General features: G+C 37.4%; 1 protein-coding gene across 1 annotated transcript; it reads left to right on the top strand.

Moving 5' to 3' along the window:
* cs (citrate synthase) lies at window positions 1-11,623 on the top strand. Its single transcript, XM_079239036.1, has 11 exons — window positions 1-158; window positions 2,666-2,716; window positions 2,961-3,068; window positions 3,717-3,782; window positions 4,188-4,319; window positions 5,941-6,129; window positions 6,366-6,565; window positions 7,361-7,490; window positions 8,676-8,777; window positions 9,190-9,399; window positions 9,505-11,623. The coding sequence occupies exons 1-11, from the start codon at window positions 108-110 to the stop codon at window positions 9,673-9,675; spliced, it is 1,410 nt and encodes a 469-aa protein (XP_079095162.1). The 5' UTR covers window positions 1-107; the 3' UTR covers window positions 9,676-11,623.

Here is an 11,623-nt window from a genome sequence, read left to right as displayed (position 1 = left end):
TCCTTCTTCAACCTTCTACTTTCTGGAGGGGCACCTTCAACTGAGCTCCGCGGTGCACTGGCAGTGGCTTCCTTTGCTGTAAAGAATAATACTTTAACATAGACACAATGTCCTTTCTGACTGTCAGCAGGCTAGCACCTAAACTCCTCAATTCAAAGGTAAGATTTGGGGGAACAGTCTATGTGCTTTTCTTTTTAGCCAAAGCCGTTCACGTTAGCTTCATGCTAACTTGAAGCTAGTCCGCTAATAGCGTGCTAGTTAAAAGCTAGCTATTCCTTTAAAGCACATTGTTAAATGTTTATGACCAAATGTCTGGCTGGTAGTATCTAAAGCAACGTGAAGATGTTTGACAGCAGTCTGCTTTGCTGTATGTTTCATGCGGTGATTGTTAGACGTGTTTGTGGTGAACTTCTTGTGGTGACTAAGATTAGCTTCTGGATGTTTGCCGGCCTGGTGAAGTCACAACCCGGACTCCTTTCCTCCGACAGTGGTCACTCAACTGTGATAACCTGGACCAAACCAGTTAATTTACCTTTTCTGTGTTTTAAACAATAATGTTATTGACCTTGACAAGCAATACAATTGTCTTTAAACCCAGATTGTGGTGTCTGTTTCTAACTCCGGTTGACCTTCACGTTAAGATATCAACATATTACTTAATGTCTCATCTTTTAGTCTTAAACATGCATTTATAAATCTAATATTTTGTAAATGTTATATGAGATATTCATTTTGTGTGCATTTGTAATTGTTCAGTCATTTTTAATGTAATATTGGAAAGTTATTAACTATTCCTTATATTTGAAAACATAAAAATAGTGCTATACTTTAGTAAGTTAAAAATATTTATTAACACTGCCAACCACAGATGGAGTTTGTCCATCAAGCTTAAATGAATCCTTCCACTGATGGCAGCCTACTGTCTTACTCCAGTGACCTAACACTGATGACCCCTGATATCAGAGTGTCATCAGCCTCTGAAATAGTTACTGTAACTTTTCCAAAGATCCACACTTAAGTACATAATTAGTGGCTTAAAAGTTTCCTACTTTGCTTGAACTTTAGACAGACTGGGGCATTAAATGTGTAGTGTTGACCTGTGACACACTCAACCTCTCTTCTTATCATTTGTTATCTCTGCACACAAGATTTTTTAGTTAGCTTTTTTAAGCAGTTATATAATGTGACTTTGAAATATGACTGGATCATGTGACTCCTTTTAATAGGATATAATTAAAAATTAATCTTGCTATGAATAAAAGAGAGACTTAGTTAGTTTAAAATGCCAAAATGTAATTTTTATGTTTTAAAAAGGGTCAAATTATATATATTCTGTTCTCAAATAAGGCACTGTTGTTTCTGGGTGTTAAGTGTTTTTTCTTCAAGCTATGTCTGTTTCTGAAGTTAGATTTTACTTTTAAGAAGCTGTGAAGTAAGATTGTATTGGACAGCTAAAAGAAAAATAGGTGAACTGTGGGCCTGTGACGACATGCTTATGTCCTGATTTGATTCCAATGTTTTGGGTGCCGATTTGATTTAAATTGCTTTTCTAAAAATTCTTTAATATTGCTGATTTTTGTAGATTAAAAAAACAAAAGAAGTGTACAAAACTTTATTTGCTTGTCATTTTGCTTGACTATAATCAGGAAAAAACAACACAGAAGCCAGACCATCATTCTGCTGCTATAATGCTTAAGGAAAAAGTAGAAAGATCGATAAAAACAATAAAAATGATTAAAAATTTATAATGGATTCTTGTTATTTATTTGAAAAAAGGGATTTTTTTAACAAAAAAAAATCATGTGAAGCAAAAAAATCCTAATTAGATTTTCCCACCCGTAGTGAACTGCATAGAATATTAGGTATCCATGAATCAAATTTCATGTTTTTCTTACATGCACAGCGTTTGGACTTCCTGTGGCATGTTAGTTGCTTGACTTGCTCTCCTCCCTGTCTGGTGGAAGTTCAGGATGACAAAGGGAAACTGGTGCATAATGTATGAGACTTTGAACTGTTGCATAATCCCTCTCTCAGCTGTCTAAAGAAGGTTCAGTGATGTGGGACTCTTAACTTTTGCTTTGGGGACACAGTTTTGGAATCCTTGACTTGAACAGCACTTCAGTCTAAAATATTTTAGAAATGAATCCTTTATAATTCTTTGTAATTCTTTTGGGTTAGAAAACATTTTCACACCTGGTAAAGCAAACTCCAAAATGATACATTTTTAAAACATTCACATTATTGGCAAACAATACTGTGAATTCTTTTGTATTTGGATGGTGACCTGCAGGTACTTGTTGCAGCAGCTTTGAAACCTCTGGTAGGACTACAAATAAAATCTGAATTGTGTTGAGCAAAAATAACCAATGTGCTAAATTAGGATGGTAAAGACAAATTTGCATGCCTAATATTTACACTAACTGTCATGCACTGCAGGGTCGTCGCTCTAGGTCAAAAGTTTAAAAAAAAAAAAAAAAAGGAACTTGGACTTGTAATTATCAATATATTGATCTGTGTATATATGGTTTTCTATATTTGACAAGGTTTGATCAGCTTTGAGTGTAAACTAATAGGAAATAGCAATCAAATAATGTTAATATATATATTTTTAATACTTGAGTTGTTTCAGTTCATACAAAACAATCCTTCTCTTTGTAATCCATAGAACGCCACTTACTTGTTTGTGGCTGCCAGAAACGCCAGCGCATCTACAACAGTAAGTACTCCTGTTTACCTCAGAAGTTTGTACTTTCTTCAGATTTCCATACATTATTTTACAATAGATTTGGTAAACTTAGTTTCTGTAATAACAGGCTTTGGGTTTTACCTTGTAATGATCACACAACACTTAAGGTGGAAATCAAGGTGTTTTTTTTTTTTTCCCCAGAAATGTTTACACAAAGTCTGTTTTGACAACATCAGAAAATTATTCAAAGTCAAATCAAATGTGTTATTTACAGAATCTGAAGGACGTTCTGTCAGACCTCATCCCAAAAGAACAGACCAGGATCAAGAACTTTAAACAACAGTATGGCAAAACCAACATAGGTCAGATTACTGTTGACATGGTAAGTAAACATTAAAAATGACGAATGCTGAAAGTTTTCTGGGACACATAAAAATAGCAGAATAAAATAAGAAACATGCACTAATTGAATAGATAGCTGGATTCTTAATTCTTTATATTATTTTAGGGTGAGGCACTGAGGCCATCAACCATGACAAAGATTAGCCCTGGCATGGCAGCGGCACATAATCCATTTAGGCTTGCCCAGGCTGGTTTACTGTTGTGTATCACTGTGCGGTCATCTCCCTCAAAGGTTGCAATATGAACTGATTCCTGCCAGCAGATATTTCAGCTGAGTCACTATAACCTCTGCAGTATACTGCCAATCTCAAACAGACACAGATGGACTTTCACACATTTACCTCACCTCTGTATGCATATTACCCAGTGTCCATGTGAATTGAAGAGGAACTTATATCATATTTTGAGGTCATACCTAAAATGCTATTATCTGTGGCCTGTAAATGTATTCTTACTATAGTTTAGTCTGTAGTCTTGCGTACTGGAAGACTTTGCAACAGATTTCCTGATTCATATATACATACTCTGTGTTTGCACTAACATCACTAGCGTAAGACTTGAATTTACCAAATTACCAGGGCAGTTTTCAAAGTGTAATGTGTTTTGTATGTTTTATTTTTTTTCATAGGTCTATGGAGGTATGAGAGGGATGAAGGGTCTGGTATATGAAACCTCTGTGTTGGATCCTGAAGAGGTTAGTATTAGGCCTACACTGATAGTGCCATGATGTATATTTGTTTGTATGTAAGTAGATGAAACCAAAATGGAAATACGTTTCATGCAGTTTTGATATGACAGAATACTATCAGCTGATAGATGAAGGCAATAGACTAACATTGCCTACAAATCTTATCAAATGGCAATACTTTTATATGTTCAAAGACAAACATTTTATCTTTTGCACTGTTAGGCCGAGCTATGCTATCTGGTTCAAAGTGAGAGTTATTTGTAGCAGAGTGGCATTGTTGCCGTTCTATAAGCATTTAGAGCCAAACTTCTTTGCATTTTAGTTGCATTTCAGGAAAACTTGGTCGCATATTTAATTATCACAACCAAAATTTTGTTTATAATCATTTACTCTCTTTGCATTGATGTACAGGGCATCCGCTTCAGGGGCTACAGCATTCCAGAGTGTCAGAAGTTGCTGCCTAAAGCTCCAGGAGGTGAGGAGCCGCTGCCTGAGGGCCTCTTCTGGCTGCTGGTCACCGGACAGGTGCCCACTGAGGAGCAGGTGAGTGGGAGAAAAAAAGACATAGGATAAAAAAATGTTTGCTGTAATTACCATGCACTGAGAAATGATTGTCAACTCAAACTCATGCATACAAAAAAAGAACATGCTTCTTACCATTGTCCACTTTGTTAACGAGTTTGTCATTCATATTTGATGTGAGTCAATAAGTAAGTTAGAAACTCATAAGCTGTTCACAACTCCTGGTTTAGACAACTAAAAAGGGGAATTGCAATTGTTGGCATTAAGAGAAAAGGTGTAATCATCACCACCTTATGTTTCTCTGCAGACTGAGCGTTCAACAAACCAAACAATTACATTCTGTCATGGCTGAAAGCCTTATCCATTTGTAGCAAACCCAACTCTATATAAAAGTGTGTGGACTATTAATCTGGACTAGTATCAGAAGTCAAGGTAACTGCTTTAGGAGGCGGGGATAGAGTAAACAGTGACAAATGGTATGGTTTTAAATAGTTGGTGCTTATTATTAACAGTGGAATTTGTCTTAAATTGGTTTAATACAAGTTTGCCTCGGTGTTGATATCTATAGAGTTACCAATATGTCTGAGAAAAAACTATCACAATGCAAAAAGCAACAGGTCCAGGACGGTATCTTTGGAAAAGATACAAGGGGGATCTAACTGATGTGATTATAAACGGTAACGACATTGTCAGTAGTTGTGCTTGATAAGGATAACCACTCAAAGGCTGAACCTCTTTACTTATATGGACTGACTATAGGACCAAAACTGGGACACAAAAGACAGGCTGGTGGGATTTTATTGCTGCCATTTATCTTCTGGAAGTGATATTACGATAACCCAGCTGATATCTTCCTTCCTTTAAGTGAGCTGTGACTTTTCTTTAGAATAAAACCTTTCACTTCTTTAGCCTTTGCTCCTTAACCCTATAAACTTATAAACTTAGACAGGCCTCCACTATATCTGCTTTTAAATCTTTACTGAAGACCCATTTGTTTAAGCTGGCCTTTTCTGCACAATGAATTAACTTGTTAGATCTGATTTTATTTCTATTGCTTTTATTTTTTGTTCGTTTATAGATGTAATTTTTTTTTAAGTTGTCCTAATGTATGTTGTGTATTCTGATTTTTTTTTTTTTTTTTTAAACCCCCCACAATGTGGCGCTTTGGTCAACATTGTTGTTTTAAAGTGCCTTATAAATAAAGTTGTATTGTCTAAAGCCAAACGTATCTCATTTCTACAGTTTCTGAGGCCTTTTGCATCAATTTATAGGAGACGCGATGCTCAAACCCTGTTGTACACAATCTGATATTTGTCTCCTACCCTGTGATGGATATCGGGAAACAAAGACTTCACTGTGATAATTTAGATCACATGTTAATAAATAGGGGGGGAAAAAACTTTTTTTTTTTTTTTTTTTTTTGGGCCAAATTTTATTAAAAGGTTCAAATTTAGACTTAATCAGATTTTTGTTAGGTTGAACTTTTAGATGGTTAATATTACAAACTTTAAAAATATAGGACAGAGGATTTGACCAACTCTTTCCCTCTTAAGTATTTTTCCACTTGTTTACTTAACTAGGTTTGACCGGGAAAAGAGATAAAGCAACTATTTCATGGATGCTGCGCGTACCTCTCTCCTAGGTGAACTGGGTGTCCAAAGAATGGGCGAAGAGAGCGGCACTCCCCTCCCATGTCGTCACCATGTTGGATAACTTCCCCACAAACCTGCACCCCATGTCTCAGTTCAGTGCTGCTATCACAGCTCTGAACAGCGAGAGCAGCTTTGCACGGGCCTACTCTGAAGGAGTCCACAAGTCCAAGTACTGGGAGGTTGGTTTACATCATCATAGTCATCTCCTGTTAGTACTGTCTCAAGCATCAGTATAGGAAATACCTGGAGTGGCGCTGAATCTGATGCTGCAAAGTCCTGAGATGCTAAATTAATTTCCCAACAGTTTTGTTGTTTGTTGTATCACTAATATTACAGCCTTATTGAGTCACACACAGCTACAGACTTTGTCAGTCAGATTTACCCTTTTATAATAGTTGTATATTGTTTTTCTTAGTTCGTCTATGAGGACTCCATGGACTTGATTGCTAAGCTCCCCTGCATTGCAGCTAAGATCTACCGTAACCTGTATCGTGAAGGCAGCAGCATTGGAGCCATCGACTCCAACTTAGATTGGTCCCACAACTTCACCAACATGCTGGGCTACACTGATGCCCAGTTCACTGAGTTGATGAGGCTCTACCTTACCATCCACAGGTGAAACTTACATTTATCCCCTCTTATCACATAGATCAGTCACGTTGTTTCATTTAAGCACATACTCTTATCCCTCTGAGTTATTAATAAAACTGATATTAGGGTATATGAGAGCATCAACACAGGGGTGAACAACATTGTTAAAACTATTACTTGCAGTTTAAATGACCTAATGGAACATGGTCCAGTTCACATTAAATGCTTTCACAGCTGCAACGTTAATTTAGATTTTAACCAACACTAGCATTACGTTGGCATTAGTTCTGTAGATCAAATTAACTTGTGTGAATTCACACTCAGACGAATGGTTTAGCCAAGTGGAAGTTTGCAAGCTGATTGGTGGGTATTTGTATCTTCACTACTTTGGTTTTATGGGGTGAGATTATAATCAAGGAGACAGGACTCTACTGTCCTGAATTTTCTGCAAGCCACATTAAGCTCTTTGTATTAAAAAAAAAAAAAAAAAAAGCAGTAGTTTAATCACAAGGCCTCCAGTAAAGCAGCACATTTGGAGTGAAAATGGAAAAGCAAAAGCACAACAGTGTTAAAGAATGTGTGAATATATTTAATTAAGACTACACTTAGTGTGTCACGAATGCACAGTACTGCTCAGATATTCAGGGTATGTAACTGGGCATCCTTCAGTCCAAAATCACTCGCATCACTAGGCAACATTGGATAGAAACATTTAGTTTAAACCTTTTTGTGTGTTTTTATTTATTTATTTTGCTTCAGATTTCTTTGCTTTGTAATTTCATCATGTTAATGTTACCTTGTTGTATGGTAACATTACAGTGATCATGAAGGAGGCAACGTCAGTGCTCACACCAGCCACTTAGTTGGGAGTGCCCTGTCTGACCCCTACCTGTCCTTCAGCGCTGCCATGAATGGCCTGGCTGGTCCTCTGCACGGCCTGGCCAATCAGGTTCGTACACATCACGTCATCACTTTCAGTCATTTGGAATTTCTAAGGAACCTCCTTATGCGGCTCTCACACAGGATTTTTATCACTTTACAAGCGGGACATTGGAGATGTTGTTGGGATGAATGAATTTTGCTTGAAGTTTCAGGTTGCTGTAAAGGTCACGCAGTTGTCTCGTACTGTAACACTAAATGTTAATAATAGAACACAACATGTTCCTACGAGTTGAAAAATATACATGTTGGCTCTTAAAACACAACATCAGTTGACTTTTTCTTGATGAGCAGCCCTGAAGAGGAAATATAATGACAGAATAAAATGAGTTTTCAGGTGTGTGCCAAATCTTACGAGTTCATTTATAATTCATGGAGCTACAATTTGATTAAGTGATTATCAGGATTTTCACTAAATCTTTTGTTTTTTTCCCCCATTCAAGGTATTTTTTCTTACTCTGTGGGTATTTGTAGTACCTCCATTCGGTGTCCCATCAATTCAAATAACCAAACAAATATATCTCCATGATGTTTTAATGTCAAACCATAAATAAATCTGACGCATATCATACATATTTTTCATATTATGTCTACATTTTTTCATGGAAAAATGCTAATATAGGAACAACAACGAGCTGCTGCTTCTGCTCCTCTAAACTGACGTGGGAAGCATCAGACGCTGTCAAATGTTTGTAGTTTTACTATTAGATTTATTTTGTAATGTGAAACTTTGATGTTCGCTGTGTTCCAGTCTTTTTTATTATCATGGAAAATGATCATTTTTAAACAGAAATAGTTATTGAAAGAATCCTAATCGAACTGAATCAATATTTATTTGAATATTAGCTGATACCAAGAATTGAACTAACTGCATATCATGACCATTATATATCATAATTGGGTGCCTATGCTTCAGTCACATCAATGTGAATTGTTGTGATTTTCACTAAAGCTCAAATTTCTGGTGGTTTTCTTTGTTTTGTTTTCTATCACACACACCTGACATTTTGCCCTTTCAGTCTGTACACTCAAGTGTTCATCACAGTTTACTGGGTTTTTGCCACATTTTACTGTTTTAAAAAAGAAAACTTATGACTGTCAAAGAGAAACCTTTGATTATGTATTTTGTTATGTTTGAGTTATAATTAAAGATAATTTTGTTGCACATTTTCATGAAGTCTGTGTTGTTTTACAGGAAGTGCTGGTGTGGCTGACTGCCCTGCAGAAGGAGCTGGGAGGAGAGGTGTCTGACGAAAGGATGAGGGATTATATCTGGAACACACTCAAGTCTGGAAGGGTAAAAACACAATCTTGAACAGCTCTGATTATCATGTGTTTGTTTTGTACTGATGTGGGGAAATGTCATGATAAGCCTGTTATGGAAGGGCATGGTATCTTCTCCTACTGTTATGTTGACACTTTTACACATCAGGCACCAGGTTTGATCTTTTTTCTCGGCAAGGCAAGTTTATTTGTACAGCACCTTTCATGTTCAAGACAATTCAAAGTGCTTTACATGAAACATTAAATGCATTACTGGGGGAAAAAAACATAAAAGAAAATGCAAATAACAAAATCACTACCTCCATTATATGTTGGGGTTTTTTTTGGTCATTAAACTCTCACTTCCAGAGAGGTTCTTGGTGAAGTAGTGTTTTTTTTTTTTTTGCTAAATAACTAGGAAACATTTTTGTTTTCCTCACCTGTAGGTGGTGCCAGGCTATGGCCATGCTGTCCTGAGGAAGACTGACCCACGCTACACCTGCCAGCGCGAGTTTGCCCTGAAACATCTGCCCAATGACCCCATGTTTAAGTTGGTTGCCCAGCTATACAAGATTGTACCCAATGTGCTCCTGGAACAGGGTAAGGCCAAGAACCCCTGGCCTAATGTGGATGCACACAGTGGAGTGCTGCTTCAGGTAGGATGCACGTTGAGATTATAGGCATGCATTTGCAATCTAAATTGTTGTAACCTGAAATTTATGCATTACTGATTCTTCTTTTTCCCCCCTGTGTGTGTGCAGTACTATGGAATGACAGAGATGAACTACTACACCGTACTGTTCGGTGTTTCTCGTGCTCTTGGCGTACTGGCTCAGCTGGTGTGGAGTAGAGCCCTGGGCTTCCCCTTGGAGCGCCCCAAGTCCATGAGCACGGATGGACTGATGAGTCTGGTTGGAGCCAAATCAGGCTGAGGCGCTACCTGAAAGGAGCTGGGGGTTAGTGTTAAGGGTGGGTGGATGTGGAAATGTCAAAAGGCAGACATCAGTTGACCCTCTGTCATTTCCAACCCCAGGGATTTAATGGGATTCAAAGAGACAGTATGCTTTTAATGTTAATTCACAAAAGGGCCTTTTTAAATTGTCACATCATTACTGTTGGGGTATGTTTAGTTAACCACCGAAACGTTTTCCCATCATCTCTGCATATTTGGAACATGAGAGGTACAAACTAAAGGCACACACACATGTAACACACTTGTAAACCCCCCCCCCCCCCCCCCCCCCCCACCCCCCCCACCCCAGTAGGCTCAAATTAATGTACCGGTATACGTTTGATCGCATCTCAAAGATTTCCCCAGAGCATTGCCTGCATGTTTCTCATTGAGCGCTGAGTCTGAACTATGAATAGGCAGTGGCATTCAAAGGGAATTGTGGGAGTGAACTACACTTCCTTTGCATTTGTTAAAACGCTCTACTAAACCTTTCGCTGCTTTTGGCTAATTGATTTATTTTTTTTAGATGAAATTCCCAAGCAACAGACCATCAGATAAAACTCTGCTTTCTTTTCCTCTATGCAATCTTATCATCCCACCCAGTTGATCCGTGCATTTCACTCCCATGATGAAACACTCCAGTTTTTTGGGAAAAATAAAGGTCCTAAGCAGTTAACTTTTTTTTTTTTTTTTTTTGCAATCTGTTCAGAAAAATATCCCAAAGTAAGATATCATTTAAAAGATACTGCCCCTTTAAATCTTTAATTTCCCCCACTTCTCCAACTTGTTTTTTCTTTTTAAAGATGACCTGTATTACCTCTATGATCAAAATAACTGTATAGATTTTTTTTTCTTTCCTTTAAACTTTTCTATTTTAAGGAGTCTCTGCTCAAAGGGTATGAATGAATAATGAAAGGAATGAATAATGGTGTACAGTAACAAAATAATTTGAGCAAAGGGTGTTGTAATTGGCAGCCTGTAGCGAATCCTTAAGAGCAAGCTTGAATAAAAAGTGAGATGGGGTAACATGGTAGCTGCCCCGTTATAAATAAGTGTCTAAGTTCAGAGAAGGCTTTCATCATAAACTACTCCAAATGAGCACTTGCTTGATTTGGATAAACTAATTTGTAGCAATAGAATCCTCCCAGGTTGATTGTGCACCTTCTAACAAGGTCATTCTTCTGTGCTGAATATGTATAAAACTATAGTCTTTGGGTTCTCATTTTGTGGTTTTATTTATACTTTGTGTACATAGGTATATATATGTATAGCTTGAATGTATGAGCTCTATGTGATCATCTGCTTGTGATAACCACAATGAGCAACACAGTTTACCAACACTGCGACAGTAATGCTCACTTTCACTGGTCAACAAGTAATTCCGACAACGAACAAAACAAAAAAACTAAAGTAAAAAGAAGGAAAAACTGCAGCTATGTTGTACATACAGTTTCTCGCCTAGCTTTGTTGACTAAGCTGGTGCTGTTTTCAGGCGTTTCACTTGAACGTTTCAAGCTTGCTTTTAAGTTCTGGGTTTGTCAACACTCCATGTTTGTGTAGCTTAACTTCTCGCTTTTTTGTTTTTCTCCTCTCCAGACGGTCCGTTTGCTTTGTTTAGTCGGTAGTTCAGGCAGGTTTTCAGTTCGCTCTGCTCGTTTCAGTCTTTGGGGTCTTCAGGCATCGTATTTTAATGTGTTCTTCCATGTGGCTGGGTTGTTTGAGAGATGGGGTTATTTTGATCGTAGAGGACCAGTAAGGTTGTATATAACTGGGAAAATTTATCATGAAAGAATTTCATTGGAGAAATACTTGGGGGGGATGGGGCTGGATGGGTCAAATGGGAAAGAGAAGCACTTCATGGAAAAGCTAAATAATAATAAAAAAAGAAAAATTAAAAAAAAGAAAAATAAAGGTTTTTATTAACACCG

This window comes from Telmatherina bonti (assembly GCF_933228915.1).
Source record: "Telmatherina bonti genome assembly, chromosome: 4".
NCBI lineage: Eukaryota > Metazoa > Chordata > Actinopteri > Atheriniformes > Telmatherinidae > Telmatherina > Telmatherina bonti.
This window is presented reverse-complemented; position numbering and strand designations above follow the sequence as displayed.

What these genes read in the sequence shown, in the direction of transcription:
- cs (XM_079239036.1), top strand. Translation starts at nt 108, where the DNA reads ATGTCCTTTCTGACTGTCAGCAGGCTAGCACCTAAACTCCTCAATTCA. An exon ending in ACGCCAGCGCATCTACAACA is followed by an intron (nt 2,717 to 2,960) that starts GTAAGTACTCCT and finishes TGTTATTTACAG; the next exon opens with AATCTGAAGGACGTTCTGTC. An exon ending in TGCACGGCCTGGCCAATCAG is followed by an intron (nt 7,491 to 8,675) that starts GTTCGTACACAT and finishes GTTGTTTTACAG; the next exon opens with GAAGTGCTGGTGTGGCTGAC.